Here is a 15,598-nt window from a genome sequence, read left to right as displayed (position 1 = left end):
CTTATTCTGGTCTAATCGCCCTGGCTGGGGTTTCCAGTACCATGTTGGAGAGTAGTGGCAAGTGTGCACATCTTTGCCTTTGTTTCTGATCTTAGAGGGTGAACTTTCCATCTTTTGCCATTAAATATGGTGATAGCTATGGACTTTTCATATGTGGCTTTTGTTATGTTGAAGTAGTGTCTGTCTGTTCTAGTGTGTTGAGTGTTTTTATCATGAAAGGGTATTTAATTTTGTCAAAAGCTATTCTTTGTCAATTGAGGTGATCATGTGGTTTTTGTACTTCATTTTGTTAATTTGGTGTATGACGTTGGTGCATTTTCATATCTTGAGCCATCATTGCATTCGAGGGGTAAGTCCCACTTGGTTGTGTTCTTTTGATGTGTTCTTGAGTTCAGTCTGCTGCTATTTTGTTGAGGATTTTGGATCTATATTCATCAGGGATACTGGTCTTTAGTTTTCTTGTTGCACCTAGGAATGTGTTTGGGAGTGCCCCCTCCTCATCAATTTTTAGAAAGTGTGAAGGGACTGATACTAACTTTTTAGGTTTTATTTTGTTAGAATTCTCTCCTGAAGAGACCATCTTGTCCTGGGCTTTTTCTCATTGGGAAGTTTTTCTGTTACTTGCAATCTCTTTACTTGTGAGAGCTCTGTTCAGTTATTTACAAACTTTTTTATGATACAGTCATGATACATCTATGTTTCTAGCAATCTATCATTTCTTCCAGGCTGTCCAAATATGTACATATAACTATTCATAGAAGTTTCCTAGAATCCTTTTTATTTCTTGAAATCAGTTAGTCCCTTCCTTCACTAATTTCAGTTATGTAAGACTTCCCTACTTTGTTCCTCATTATCCTAGGTAAGAGTTTGTCCATTTTGTTGATCTTTCTAAAAAGCCAAATGTTGGTTTCATTGATTTTCTTTTCCTGCTGATTTTCTGTTCTCTGACTTATCTCTGCTCTTTATTTTTCCCTTCCTTCTGCTACTTTTGGGTTAGTGTTTTCTTTTCTCCCCCTGATTCCTCAAAGCGTAAAGTTAGATTGTCGATTTCTTCATTTTCAATGTCAGCATTTACCACCGCAGATTTCCCTCTTAGGACTGCTTTTGCGGCATCCTGCAAGTGTTGCTTTGTGGTGTTGTTTTCTTTTGCCTCCAAAGTGTTCTGAATTCCCCACTGATTTGTTTCTTTGACCCTTGGGTGAAGAGTGAATTGTTTCATTTCAAGGATGGGTCCATTTTCTGTTTTCCTTTTTGCTGTTGATTTCTAGTTTCAGTCCATTGTGGTCAGGAAAGATATTTTACATAATTTCAGTCTTAAATTGGTTTCCTCGTCTGTCCTGGAGAATGCTCCACGTGCACTTGGGAAGAGTGTATACTCTGTTGTTGCCGGGTGGGGTGTTCTGTGCCAGTCTCTTAGGTCCACATGGTCTGTAGAGCTTTGTGGTTCAGCTGCTCTTTATTTTCTTTTAGTTTTTTAATTTTTTTTAATGTTTATTTATTTTTGAGGAAGAGAGACAGGGTGAAGAGGGGAGGAGCATAGATAGAGGAAGACACAGAATCCAATGCAGGCTCCAGGCTATGAGCTGACAGCACAGAGCCCGACGTGGGGCTTGAACCCACAAACCGTGAGATCATGACCTGAGCTGAAGTCAGATGCTTAACAGACTGAGCCACCCAGGCACCCCTGTGCTTTCCTTATTTTCTTTCTAGTTGTTTTATCTGTAACAAAGGTGGGGCTTTGAAGTCCCTATGAATATTGTGTTGCTGGTTCTCCCTTCGGTTCTGTCAGGATTTGTGTCACGTATTTGAGAGCTCTGATGTTAGGTGCCTGTGGTCTTATAATTGTTGTGTCTTTCTGGAGAATTTACCCTTTTGTCATTTTATGATGTCCTAGTATGTCTCTCTTGTGACAGTTTCTGCCGGAGACTCTATGTGGTCTGCTAGAACATGGCTACCCTGTGCTCTTTAGTGTGTCCATTGCACGAAGTAGCTTTTCTCTGTTCTTCCCTATCAGCCTGTGTGTCTTCATAGATCTAAGGTGAGTCCCTCCTAAACTCTGTGTAGGTGGGGCTTGTTTACTAATCCTCGCAGCCCATCCATTCACATGTAAAGGAATTACTGATATGGGAGGACTTCTTAGTGCCACTCGAGTTGTTTTCTGTGTGTCTTGTACCTTTTGTGTCCATCTTTTCCTCACTCACTGCCTTCTGTTGTATGTTTTGTTGGTTTGGGGGTTTCTTCTGTTTTTGTTTCTTTGCTGGGGACAGGTTTTGATTCCCTTCCAATTTCCCTTTATGTATATATTTTATAGATATTTTCTTTTTGGTTACCATTGCAATTACATAAAGTGATAATAATTCATTGTAAATGGATAATAACTTAATTTCAGTCTCCTATAAAAATTGCATGTTACACCTCTGTGTCCTCCAATGCCCTTTAAATTGTTGATGACACCTCTTACCTCTTTTTGTATCAGTGAGCATATTAGCATAGATTTATAATTACATCCATGCTCTTGATTTTAGACATCTACACGAGAGTTGAAAGTGATTCACATGCCTCCATTATGCTACTTCCAGATTCTCTGTATATCTTTTCCCTTCCCAGGGAGTTTTATATTTTCTCTGGTGGCTTCCATGACTTGGGAGGACTTCCAACAAAGCAGATTATTCAGGGAGGAACAGGAATCTTTAAAATTGGTACCCCACTGTGGGGAGTGTTCATAGTTGTCAGGGTAGAATCCAATTCTTGCTCAAATAGCTGAAGACATAGGGACTTACTGTCCACACACAGGGAAACGGAGGCATAGATGCAGTGTATCCATGCACAGGAGGTTCAGAAGGACACAGGAGGGCAATATGATTCAACAGGGATGCATTCCAGAAACATAACACTGGGGGCAGAGCGAGGGAGGTGCAGAATGTTTACGGTATCGTGTCATTTCTGTTGGACACACACACACACACACACACACACAGCGTAGTGCCCAGTCTGTTCTGAGTAGGTAGAAATCAACATGTGGGAACAACAGACCCTGGAAGGATGCACGTCCAGCTCGTACTAGTGGTTGTGAGGAGGCTGGTGGGGACCAGGACTGGGGAAGGGGTGTCAGAGACATTGATTGGCTCCACCTGTAATGTTCTGATTTTTGATGTAATAATCTGAAGATGTGTTCATCGCTTCGTGGAGGAAGTCTTTTGCCCTGGGATTCCTCAGAGTCTTTATTCAGAAATGTATAGAAATGCCCGATGGTCGTGTGGCCACCAGACCCTCCCCTGCTGACCGGGACAGATCTGCTGGTCACGAGGTTGAGAGATGCTCTATAGGAAGCCATGGAGATACACATGGCCACTGTTCAGTCCTTTAAAATCAACTATGTGTGGAGGTGTGGGTGAGGGAGGGGAGGGACATCCCCTGGATTCTGCACGTGAGCCTTGCGCTCCCAGGACAAGGGGACTCCTCAGTAGGGAACACGCAAACCATGTTGAGTTGCTCCTTCCTTCTAGCTCTCTTCCAGACACCCCTTCTAACACGGGTCCCCAAGTGTTATTTTCTTCCTTAGCCTCTGAGTGGCCCAGATGCGAGTCATGTATCTGCCTGCTTACCCTGCCCACAGCTGCCCCTCCCAAGACCCCAGCTTCCTTGCATGGGGCTCCTCACCCTTCCAAGTTGGCCTAAAGCCATTTTGTAGAAAGAGCTTGAACATATATATGAAGCCCAGCCCCGTCTCTTGCTGTCGACACAGTAGGGGTTTCCTTTCCAGCAGTTACAAAGGGTAGAATTCCTACGGGTAGCCTGTGTCCGTGTGTGCTCTGCCCTCTCCAAGGGCCCCCAAGCATGCCCCTCTGTCCACTGCAGAGGACAGGTACTCGGTGCCAGGCCTGAATCACACGAGGGGCTCAGTTCTTTTCTTGTTTGTTTATTTAATTTTTAAAAATTTGTTTATATTTATTTATTTTTGAGACAGAGAGAAATAGAGCATGAGTGAGGGAGGGGCAAAGTGAGAGAGAGACACAATCCAAAGCAGACCCCAGGCTCCAAGCTGTCAGCACAGAGCCCAACACGGGGCTCAAACCCATGAGCTCTGAGATCACGACCCGAGCTGAAGTTGGACGCCCAACCAATGGAGCCACCCAAGCACCCCTCCATTCGTCTTTTAGAGGGAAAAAGTCTGTCATCAGCATTTCTCCCTGTCTCCGTCTCTCTGTCTCTCTCTCTTTCAGCAACAGACCCCCTCTTGGCTGTGTGTCCTGCAGGACGATAAGGACTCTCTTGCATGCTGGATCAGGACTCCCTGCCTAGCTCACAGGCCCACTGGATGTGGACCTCATGCATATTCAGCGGAGATTCTTCCGCCTTCGTACCCGGTAAGGGCTCATGTCTGTACTTCTGTGCATTGGTAGGTTCCTCACTAGAAATTTCCATTTCCTTCACACCAGAGTGGACGAGAGATGGCAGCATTTCATTCAATCAAGTATTTCAGGAGAAGTGATCTCAGAGGGGAGGGGTGTGCATTATGGAAGATGGCGGGAGGCGTCTGGGTTTTTAAATAGGCTCTTTACAACAGTCGCTTTGGAGTTGGGCGTGAGTCAACCCCTCATATCCTGTCAGGTTCTTTCAGAATGGAGAAGAGCTATCCGGGGAAGGAATCACTGTCCGCTCTAGTCCCCTCCATTAGCTACTCAGTAGCTAGACACCCTCTTCCTTCGTCAGTCTATACTGACCTCCCAAGCCAAGGGGCTATGAAGTTCATTGTTGGTCAATGTAGTGGGTGACCTGAGCCAGCCTGGGCCACAGTCTTCCCGGCACTGTAGCCACCAGCCTCATGTGTCCACTGAGCACTTGAAATACGGCCCATCCAAACTGAGATGAGCTATAAGTGTAAAATACACACCAGATTTTGAAGATCTAATAAGAAAATGAATGAAAAATGTGTAATTTATGATTGTAAACTGATTATATGCTAAAATAATAATGTGTTTAATTTATTGGGTTAATTAGCATTAAACTACATGGTTTTTTTAAATTTACTTTCACCTGGATACCAGAAAACGTCAAATTATATCCATGGATTGTTTTCATTTCTAATGGTGATTCCCTGAACTCCAGGCAGCCCCAGGCAGCACTGTGGACCCGCAGGCACCTGCAGAGGAGGGTAGGGGTGGCCAAGAATGGGAGCAGCTTCCTGGGTGAGGTCAGGAACCCCGTGCCTGTGGCTTCACTGCCCCCCAGGATGCTGTGAGGGGACTTCCCCGCCCCATTCTTGAGCCACTCTAAGCTGAAAGCTCCAGAGAACTTCCTCTTATCCTGGACATTCAGGACTTTTAGAAAATGAAACCCAGACCAGAGCCAATGTTAGGTCCAAATCTCAGCCTGAGGTGATGCTTTGCTCGGACATAACAGAACACTGGGGACCAGCATCACCGGTGTTTCAGAAGACGGGCTCTGGTTTCTCCCAAAGAGTTTCCGAAGTCTAGGAAGAGCATACTGGGATATGACAGCTGTCATCTAAGGTCTGTGACACACAGGAGGATTCTCAGAAGGGCGCTGCACACAGGCACCAGGGCATGTCCCAGCCATAGGACCAGGAAGACAAAGTCTCTCCACACAGTCCTGCCTAAACTCACACAGTTAGTTCATTTGGTGGCACTTGGGGAGCTGAGCTCCATGGTGAGGCAGGAGGGGGCCAATGTGTGTAAGGACACGGGAGCCCTGGAGGAATAGAAGTGGGGGTGGAATGGGGACACCCAGGGTGGCAAAGGTCCCTTAAGGTCCAGTATAGACACGAGGCTGGAATCAGCCAGATACCGGCAGACAGATTTTCTAACTCCCTCAGGCTGGGCTCCAGGGCAGCCCATCCTGCCTCTTTCCAGGGGCGACAGTAGAGGCAGAACCCCAACCTGGTCACTGCTGACCCCTCCCCTTCCTACTGGCTGCCTGTCCACACCCCTAACCAAGCTCAGCTCTGCCTCCATGAGGTGGCTTGGTGTAAACAGCCCGCACCCCCCCCCCCCCCCAGGGAGCCAGAGCCCTGGCTGGGCCCCTCGGCAGTGGGCTTCAGAGATGTCTGGGGACACCGTCCCAGAGAAACGGACAGTTAGACATTGAGTTACCCCTGCCCATCGTAGTCGACATCCCTGCTTTGATGGACACTTGTACCCAGGAAGACTGTTCAGGGGGGCTGTAGCCACACTTGGTCCTTTCCCTTGCTGGCCTATCTACCTTGCCTTACCCAGCTCCCTCGTGGTTTATCCAGGCTAACGTCACCGAAGCCCCAGGAGAAAGCTCTAGTCCAGGTGGAGGCAAGCGACTGAGTGAGCAGCATATGCAAATCCCGAGCATTCCTACCTCAGCTCCTGGAGGTGCCCGCCAGCTTGGGGGAGAGCTGAGCTTTGCCTAAATACCAGCCTCACCAATGCCCATACACTGCATGCCTGTGAGCCCCTGCTCACCGGCCACAGGGAGCTCGGGGAAGACTTTTCATCCCAAATCTGAGCCAAAGATCAAGTTTGATGATGTGGTCCCAAATTAACCATCATAACATGACAATAAGCCGAAGGAGGTCTCTCCTCCCTTCCCGGAAACCTCTGCTTGCCCCAGCCTCTGAAACCAGATAAAACACAGGATGCCCAATTGAATAAAAACTTCAGACAGACACACATATTTTTTTAGTATAAGTAAGTCCCAAATGTTGCAGGTGACACATTTATATTAAAAGGTTATATGTTCCAGGGGCGCCTGGGTGGCTCAGTCGGTTAAGCATTCGACTTCAGCTCAGGTCATGATCTCATGGTTTGTGGGTTCGAGCCCCACATCGGGCTCTGTGCTGACAACTCGGAGCCTGGAGCCTGCTTCAGATTCTGTGTCTTCCTTTCTCTCTCTCTGCCCCTCTCCCACTTGTGCTCTGTTTCTCTCTGTCTCTCAAAAATAAAGAAACATGAAAAAATACGTTTTCACCACAAAAAAGAAATGGCACATATGTGAGGTGATGAACGTGTTAGCCAGCACTATGGGGACAATCATGTCATTCCACACCTAAGCTCACGCGAGGTTATATGTCAATCATATCTCAATAAAGGCTAAAAAAAAAAAAGCCTAAAACATGATGTGCGTCTCCAGAGTTTAGAAGGCACACAGATAGTATTGAAAATTCTAAGGGTGGAGAGGAGGATGAAAGGCTACGTTGACACAGAAAGGAAAACTAAACCAGAATTGCAAATTTTTAAACAAATTGGAATTTTTAAGTAATAGAAATCAATGTATTATGTAAATTCTTTTTTAAATGAAAGCACATTTATTGGCTTGGCACCAATGTAGTGTGTGTGCGTGTGTGTGTGCATGTGTGTGTGTGTGCAAGTGTGCATGTGTGTGAGAGCTGTGGTTGACCACCTCGGGGAACAATAGCTTGAATTCTCTTTTCCTTCGTGTTGTTGAGCCATTCCCTAGATTCTGGAGATTAGACCTTGACCTATATAGTTAGCTGGTAAATTAGCTTCTCTATCTCTTTGCCTGTGGGTACAAGCAAAATAAGCCCATCCCTCTGACTGTGAGAATATTATGGAAGAGAATTTAAAATGGATGAAAAGAGACGTGGTAATAAATAACCCTGGTGGAGCAACCCAGAAGATTCCGGAAGCCTCCTTCAAGGAGGCCTTACTTTTACATTGAGGCTTTACTTCCTGTACATGTCAGAGAGCTTTTGTGAAATTTCAGGAAACCTCTTTCAGCCTCTGCTGACTTAATTCTCAAGTGAGGCTTTACTTCCTGTACATCTGAGAGAGTTTTTGTGATGGTACAAAAGGACCGCTAGGCGGCGCCTGGGTGGCTCAGTTATGGAAGCATCGGACTTTAGCTCAGGTCATGATCTCCCAGTTCCTCTTGAGTTCAAGCCCCGCATCAGACCCTCTGCTGTCAGGGGAGAGCCCGCTTTGGATCCTCTGTCTCCCAGTCTCTCTGTTCCTCCCCCACTCGTGCTCTCTCTTTCTCAAAAATAAATAAAACATAAAAAAAAAAAAAAGCAAATTCACAAAGCCTCCTTCAGCCTCAGCTGACTTAATTTTCAAATGAAGATTTCCTTCCTGCACATCTCAGAGACCTTTTGTGATGATCCGAAATGGCAGCTGGCTCGAGGCGGCCCTGTCGGACTCCTTATTTTGCTAGAACCCAGGCAGCAGGCTGGCGAAAACTTTCCTGAGCAGTGAGTCAGCAGAGGCGTCAGATCTGCCTGGATGCACTTGCCGGGTCCTCAGGGGGCGTGCATGACCTCTGCTTCCGCCCTACTTCACCCATCCTTCCTGAAGTGTTCGCTCAGCCATAGTGAGTGAGGAGATGTCAGCACAGGAAGGTGTCCTGTCATTGGGAGGAGGACAGGGTGGAGTCAGATCATTTACAGTGAGGTGGCATGGTATGGGCTGCCAGGGCCTGGGCAGGGCGAAGACAGTGTCCTCACAAAGAGGGTGTCCTGAGACAGGGGTCAGAACCAAGAGAAACCGATGTTTTCTTAAGGGGGGGGGGGGACGGTTTTGTTGATGACATCATTTTAGCAATGTGCTAATAAATTCTCTGCAAATAGTGTTTTTAAATTCTCTACAGATAATGTACCCGCATAACACCTGCATCCTGAGGTGCCAGCCTCCCCACCCTCCTCAGCCCGGCCTGTGTCCGGTGTGCCTCAGGCATGGATCCACACTGAGATGAATACATCCATGAAATAACAAGGGCAAGTTGGAGGAGAAGTGGGATCTTCTCATAGTCCTAAAGTAGCTTCCACCAAAGGGTCATTAGTTCAGAAGAGAAACAGAGTGAACTGTCTGGTAGGGAAGCCTGGCCCGCGCTATCTTAGCCAAATGACCCAAGTGACATCATCGTTACTGAGCTGAGTTGAAATCGGGGCACTTGCTAGCATGCAGCATCATTTCTCCGATGTTCCTGCCAGCATTGCAGAACCTGACTCAATGCTGAGGCAACACGTCAGAAATACGCACACGGAGAGACATTCTCAACGAACCTGTTATCGCCAAAAAGTGTCAAGGTCATGGAAGTCGAGGAAAGACAATGGCACCGTTTCAGATTTAAGGACACGAGACAGACATGATGACTAAATGGAACACACCATCCTGAACTGGATCCTTCTGCCATAAAGGACATTACTGGAGCAAGGGGTCGTTTGGCAAATTTTGTGCAGGGCCTGAGGGTACGTGGAGTTATCGTATCCACGTTAATTTTTCCTGTCCTTCCTTCCTTTCTCTCTTCCTTCCTTTCTTCCTTCTTCCTTTTCTCCTTCCTTCCTTCCTTCTCCCCTCCCATCTGCTCTCCCTCTCTCTCTTTTTTTGTGGCAGAAGGGGCATCAGAAAACTCTAGACAAGGTAAGAATCATGATCAATGAAAGACAGGAAAGCACCCCCAGTTCTGGGAACTTGGAGCATTCTCTGTCAGAAGTTGCAGAAGGGGGAAGGGCACAGCCCAGGATGAAGATGGAGGTCATGACGGATCATTTTATGAGATTTTTGAATGCCACATATTATTTTTAAAACATTTTTATTTATTTTTGAGAGACAGAGAACACGAGTGGGGGAGGGGCAAAGAGAGGGAGACACAGAATTTGAAGCAGACTCCAGGCTCTGAGCTGTTAGCACAGAGCCCAATGTGGGGCTCAAACCTACAGACTATGAGATCATGACCTAAGCCCATGTCGGATGCCTAACTGGCTGAGCCACCCCAGTGCCCCTTGAATGCCACATTTTAAAATGTTGGCATCAAGTGACACAAATGACTTAAAGGATGAAATACTTAAATATTTGTAAATTTTTTTAATAAAAATAATATCTGAGTCAGTGTTGATTTCTTGACTTGATGATTATATTGAGGTTGTGGAGGAAAACCTGTCTGTATGAAATACAAGTTGAAGACTGGGGTAATGGAGTGTCCTGTTGGCAAGCTGCTCTCATGGGCTCAGAAAAAAATAATAATACTGTGCCTTCAGTTTTTCTGTAAGCTTGATATTGCTACAAAATAATAATTTTAAAAAGTAAATCAAGACTCAAAGAGTTGTACAACACAACCAAGGCCATGGATGAAGTTATACAACATGACCAAGACCACATGGATGAAGAGTTATAGAACATGACCAAGGTCACATGGATAATACATGGCTGTTCCAAATTGCAACGCAGGTGTGTCTGTAAATCCCCACCCTCCTGGACATGGCTCTGGACAGTCCAGCTGTGCCCCCCCCGCCTCTTCTATTTCTACCCAATAAGACCCCTGTTCCTGTTTCTTCACCTGCAGGACAGTCCTCCTTCACCCAAACCACGTTGAAGTCCTCTTGATGGAGCTGTTCCCCCCAGCCCTGGGCTGGCCCTGGGTCCCCCATCCTGCCCAGCCAGCACCAGGTGGGGGCAGAACAGCAGGCACCCGCAGGGCTCCCAGTGGGCTCTGGCTGTTCTCTCACTCTTCCCAAAGACCTCAAGATCTCTCAAACCACTAAGTAAGCATGTTGATTTTTTCTTGCCTTGGATCCTCTTTGTTAGCATCCCTACAGATAGAGATCCCTTCCTGATCAGGTGCCTTGAATCAGGGATCTCATCAGTTAGAGCTTCATATGTTATTCTATCACTTAAGTCATCGCCACTGCAGTTTACCAGACATCACCCATGGCCAAACCAGAAACTGCTGCTCTCTTGTGACCTTCCCGGCACGGCCCTGCCTCCCCACAGGTGAGCCTGCCAGGACAGAGGGAAGGCAAACATGGAAAGGGTTTGCCTGTGACTCTGAGCCAGGTGCCCAACGACTTAGCCACAGACTCCAGAAGCAGGAGCTGCGAGGCTGGGGTGAGGAGTCGGGGATGTGTATGGGCAGCTCAGTGGTGAGACGTGTCCCATGAAGCACACTCTGTCCTAGCTCCACCCGACCACCCTCTTCTTAAGCCACAGCCTCTGTACTGCCTGGAACAAAATGGCCCCCTCCCAAGAGCAAGAGAGGCTCTAGAGCTAGAATGGCCCTGGGAAGGGGTCACATGGAGACATTCCCATAGGTCTTTGCTCCCTGGGGAAAGAGTGCTCTTCTGGTGTGTTGTCTCCTGCTGGTGGACATCTGGGGGATGGTGGTGGTGGTTCTGTGACTGTGTCACTGGCCAGGACGGGGCCAAGGCCCAGGAGAGAGAAGGCTCCTTTTGCTGTGTGCTCCCCACTGGTGCCTGTGTAAGTGCTCTCCCCCTTCACTGCTGGGGGAGTGAGGGCCCCACCCCATGTGGACAGGCTTGGGGTTTCTCTTTAGTGGGTTTTCTAAGTGCCCCTCCAGCCTGAGTGCTCTGAGAGGGAAGGCTGCTGTGTAAACAAGATGGCCGCTTCCTGACTGGCCCTTCCCCAAGCAGAGGCCCTCGTGACAGGAGCCTCTCTGGGGTGGAGAGGAAGCCTGGCAGCCTGCATCTGTATAAATGGGGCTGCCCACCTCTCCACTCTGACCTGAAGGCAGAGATCCTGTGGGCTCTGTGGGGTGGGTAAGTATAGCCCCATCCTGTCTTACCTAGTGCATGGGCTGCGGGCAATGAGAGCCTGCCCAGCAATCACGGTATAACTAAGGGTCAGACGCGAAGAAGGGGGCCTCCCCATGCACCACAGGGAGTTGTTCCCAGAATCATAACCATGGATGCAGAACGATGGGCTTGCAAGTATCCTCATTCTTTGCTGTGCTCCTCGGCCAGATTTACTCTTTCTGCAAGCTGAGCAGGGCCTGCCAGTGAGGGGAGGACAGCTGCTAAGGAGGCCGGGGCACCCCAGCAGGAGGGAGGGGCGAACTATCATTGGCCGCGGTCACCTGTTGTTTATCCTCAGGAACATGGCCCCTGAGACCCTGCAAGAGGGTAGCTGAGTGTATAGGGACAGAGCGGGTGAGTGATGCCATCCCTCCTCCAAGAGCCTGAGAGGGACAGGTCAGGATTGTCTCCAGGACACACAAGTCTTAGCTGAAGTCAAGACAGGTGACCTGAGTTCCTGCAGTCACACAGCAAGGTACGACTGGAAATTGCATTAGAAGCCAGGCCCTCTGACAGTCCAGGCCCTCCTCCCCGGCCCAGGTACCACATCACCTCCAGCCTGAGAGGTGAGGCATGAGCCTGCAGATGGTGCCAGGAGTTTCCAAGGGTAGTTTGGGGTTTTCCCAAAGTCCTGTCTATACTTGTCCTGGCCCTCGGGCTTGGTCATGTGCCTCAATCGTGACAAAGTCCAGCAAGAGGGAAACCTTTGCAAATGCTTCGGATGGGCCAGCGGCCCTTTCTTTCTGCAGGAGGAGTCACGGCAACAGAAGCCATGTTGTTGTGCTCTCTGGTCCTCACCCTGGCCTCTCTGGCGGTCTTGGGCATGGAGAACAGTATGAAGGAAGTCTGTTTTGGGAGCCCTGGCATCCCTGGCACTCCTGGATCCCACGGCCTGCCAGGCAGAGATGGGAGAGATGGCATCAAAGGAGATCCTGGGCCTCCAGGTACTGAGTGAGAGTCCTGAGACTCAGCGGAGGGACAGTGACATGTTTTCAGGAGCCCACCTGTCCAGGGCTCTGAGCTGAGTCCAACAGTCAGCTGGATGGTGGGGCCTGGTGGGAGTTCCCTGAGGGCCTTAGACTAGAAAAGCCTTGGGAGAGTCTACCCTCAAAGAGCCCACGGGGTGACGGCTGAGTCAGCTTGGCTGATAAGGGCGGTCACTTCCCTTCAGCCCCAGGGGTGGATACCACAGACCCATTGTCCCCTTCTCTTTACAGGCCCCATGGGCCCTCCTGGAGGAATGCCTGGCTACCCTGGGCCTAATGGGCTGACCGGAGCCCCTGGGGTCGCTGGAGAGCGTGGAGTACAGGGGGAGCCTGGTGAGAGAGGCCCTCCAGGTGAGCAGACCACATCAACATGGGCACTGCACCCACGTGACCAGTTACATGAGGGATGATGGGGAGCAGGCAGAACTGTGGAGGTCCCTGAAAGGTATACTGCTCAACCTAAGTAAGAGATGAGGCCAAGGAGGGGAGCCACAGGTTACCCAGTAGTAGGTCACAGTATGGGATGGTGGGTGCTGAAATGGCTCCATGCATCACAACTGCTGATGAGCACAGGCAGGCCTCAGGTGTGGCACGGGGACAGCATGGGAGGCAGCAAAGACATTTCCTTTGCACTGGGGGGCATTCTGAAAGGTGCAGGGAGCTAGGTGGGGCCCAGGCAGGAAAGAAGGGCAGGGCTGCATCAAAGGACAAGGGCGCAGGAGACGTGGAGACAGAGTCCAGGGCTGAGCAGTTGGATGGACAGTAAAGGGCCAAATGCCAGGCTTGTGGCTGGCATCATGTCTCCTTGGCAGCAAGCAGGGGTCTTTGTTGGCTCATCCTCATCTTGGGTGGGAATCTCTTGACAGGACTTCCAGCTTCTCTAGACGAGGGGCTTCAAGCCACACTCAGTGACCTGACACATCGGATCCTGCAGGCCATGGGAGGTAAGGGGGTACCCCAGGGCCTGTGGCACAGAGGGTCTCCATAAGTTCCTCTGATTCCCCACATCAGGCTCCAGAACCTAGAGACTTTAAGTTTATTTATTTATTTTGAGAGAGAGAGAGGGAGAGAAAGAGAGCATGCATACATGTGCAAGTGGGGAAGAGGCAGAGAGAGAGGGAAAGAGAGAATCCTAAGTAGGCTCCATGCTGTCAGCATAGAGCCTGACTCAGGGCTCGATCCCACAAACTGTGAGATCATGACTTGAGCCAAAATCAAGAATTGGAGGCTTAATCCAATGAACCACTCAGGTGCCCCTGGACCCTAGAGACTTGGCAAACAGGCATGGATGTGCAGGTCTTGGGGGAAAAGGATGTAACTTCCCTTTCCTGCTGTCTCTGAATGACTCAGAGGAGACAGAGGTAGACACAGATTAGCTCCCTATGTCATGGGAGTGCAGTCTCTGCTTATGTTGCTTTCTGCTGAGCCCCAGGAAAATGCAGTTTCTAGCACATAAAAATAGTCAATAAGTAGTTGTTGAATGGGTGAACAAATGAATAGGATGATGGGAGCATGGAGGGGAATTTGGGAAGGCTAGGGTTGGCAGGGGGAGGAGAGGCAGAGAGCCCAAGCGAGAGAAGGGACTTAGATCCAGAGTGGTCAGTGGCCTGACTTGGTTCCTCTGCTCCAGTCCTAAGTTTGCAGGAGTCCATGCTGGTAGTGGGAGAGAAGGTCTTCTCCACCAATGGGCAATCAGTTAATTTTGATGCCATTAGTGAGTTGTGTGCCAGAGCAAGGGGCCGCATTGCTGTCCCAACGAGCCCAGAAGAGAACGAAGCCATTGCCAGCATCGTGAGGAAGCACAACACTTATGCCTACCTGGGCCTGGAGGAGGACCCCAGCTCTGGAGACTTCCACTACCTGGATGGGGCCCCTGTGAATTACACCAACTGGTACCCAGGGGAGCCTAGGGGTCGGGGCAAAGAGAAGTGTGTGGAGATGTACACAAATGGGCAGTGGAATAACAAAAACTGCCTGCAGTACCGCCTGGCCATCTGTGAGTTTTGAGCAGGCACCCAGGCCACAGGATAGATAGGGCCCTGCCTTGCCTTTCAGCCTCCATCGTGAGGATGCACCTGATCTCTGAGATGCTATAGCTCCTCTTCAACAAAATTGTATTTGTGGCTATTAGGGCGGGTGGCATTCTTAGCCACTGCACTCCCTGGACAGGCCCTGAATTCCCACCCACATCAGGAGTCAGTCTGACACTCCCCCCAAGCCCTTCCGAGCACTCTGGGAGCCACTCCTGACTTTGCCCTTTGGCAAGGGACGGAGACTTCCTTCTTCCTCTTCTTGTCCAGTCCCTTCACTTCTAGATGGCAACAGTGAGGTCTAGGGATGGAAGTTCTCTCCAAAATCACACAGAACATGTCTGCCTCCTGGCTTCCTCTACTCTTACTCTGCAGACTACCACCAGCCCAGCCTCAGCAAGATTGAACAGTTCTGGTCAAGCATAAGGATAGAGACAGATGGACTTCCAGGGAATTCCAAATGTGTGAGCTAAGGACCCATTTGGCATTATCTGGTCTGTGTCTCCATGAAGTCAAGGGGCAAGGTGGTGTCCCCAACATGGTGGAGGCCAACCTAACCCTAATGATTGGCATGGATTATCCACTTCCTGGAGTCTTGGGTTGACTGCTCAACTCCTTGACCTAAAAGCAGCCAGTTTACACCACTAGGGAAGATCTCATCCCTGACCCCAGACATAATCCAAGTTACTTCCTGCTCATGGACATACCCCACACCATTTTGGGTCTCAGTAAGGTGTTCACACCACCCATACCACTGGCTATTTATTGAGAACATATATAGTGCATGTGCCAAGTCTATGTACCCAGAACCTTGCCAAGGAATATGATTTCATCGTTACATAATGCCATGGGCCCAGCCTTATTTTCCCCATTTTTATTCAAGGACGCTGAAACTTAGAGAAGTTAAATGTTTTGAGTTTTATTACTTGGGGCAAGTGGCAAAGGCTGGATTCACACTTATCTACCTGGACCTGAAGTTCATGCTCTTAATCACCTCACCTCTTGCTTGACAGAGGTGATTTCAGTGTAATAAATAATGACTGCATTAA

At 48.9% G+C, this 15,598-nt stretch overlaps 1 protein-coding gene across 2 annotated transcripts; it reads left to right on the top strand.

Annotated features, from left to right (window-relative positions):
- Nucleotides 1-11,412: 11,412 nt before the first annotated feature.
- LOC115285593 (pulmonary surfactant-associated protein A-like) lies at nucleotides 11,413-15,598 on the top strand. 2 transcript variants are annotated; one of them, XM_029932032.1, is made up of 5 exons: nucleotides 11,413-11,497; nucleotides 12,264-12,477; nucleotides 12,751-12,870; nucleotides 13,386-13,463; nucleotides 14,150-15,598. In XM_029932032.1, the coding sequence occupies exons 2-5, from the start codon at nucleotides 12,306-12,308 to the stop codon at nucleotides 14,524-14,526; spliced, it is 747 nt and encodes a 248-aa protein (XP_029787892.1). In that variant the 5' UTR covers nucleotides 11,413-11,497; nucleotides 12,264-12,305; the 3' UTR covers nucleotides 14,527-15,598. The 2 variants fall into 2 exon arrangements, with proteins under 2 accessions (XP_029787892.1, XP_029787891.1); XM_029932031.1 differs by having other exon boundaries at nucleotides 11,425-11,497; nucleotides 12,283-12,477.

This window comes from Suricata suricatta, chromosome 2 (assembly GCF_006229205.1).
Source record: "Suricata suricatta isolate VVHF042 chromosome 2, meerkat_22Aug2017_6uvM2_HiC, whole genome shotgun sequence".
Lineage (NCBI taxonomy): Eukaryota > Metazoa > Chordata > Mammalia > Carnivora > Herpestidae > Suricata > Suricata suricatta.
The sequence above is the reverse complement of the archived record's forward strand: the minus strand, read 5'-3'. Positions and strand labels throughout refer to the sequence as shown.

Excerpts from the sequence above, each read along its gene's own strand:
- LOC115285593 (XM_029932032.1), top strand. The coding sequence starts at position 12,306 with ATGTTGTTGTGCTCTCTGGTCCTCACCCTGGCCTCTCTGGCGGTCTTG. Across the intron at positions 12,478-12,750 it reads AGGAGATCCTGGGCCTCCAG|GCCCCATGGGCCCTCCTGGA; the intron begins GTACTGAGTGAG and ends TTCTCTTTACAG. Across the intron at positions 12,871-13,385 it reads TGGTGAGAGAGGCCCTCCAG|GACTTCCAGCTTCTCTAGAC; the intron begins GTGAGCAGACCA and ends ATCTCTTGACAG.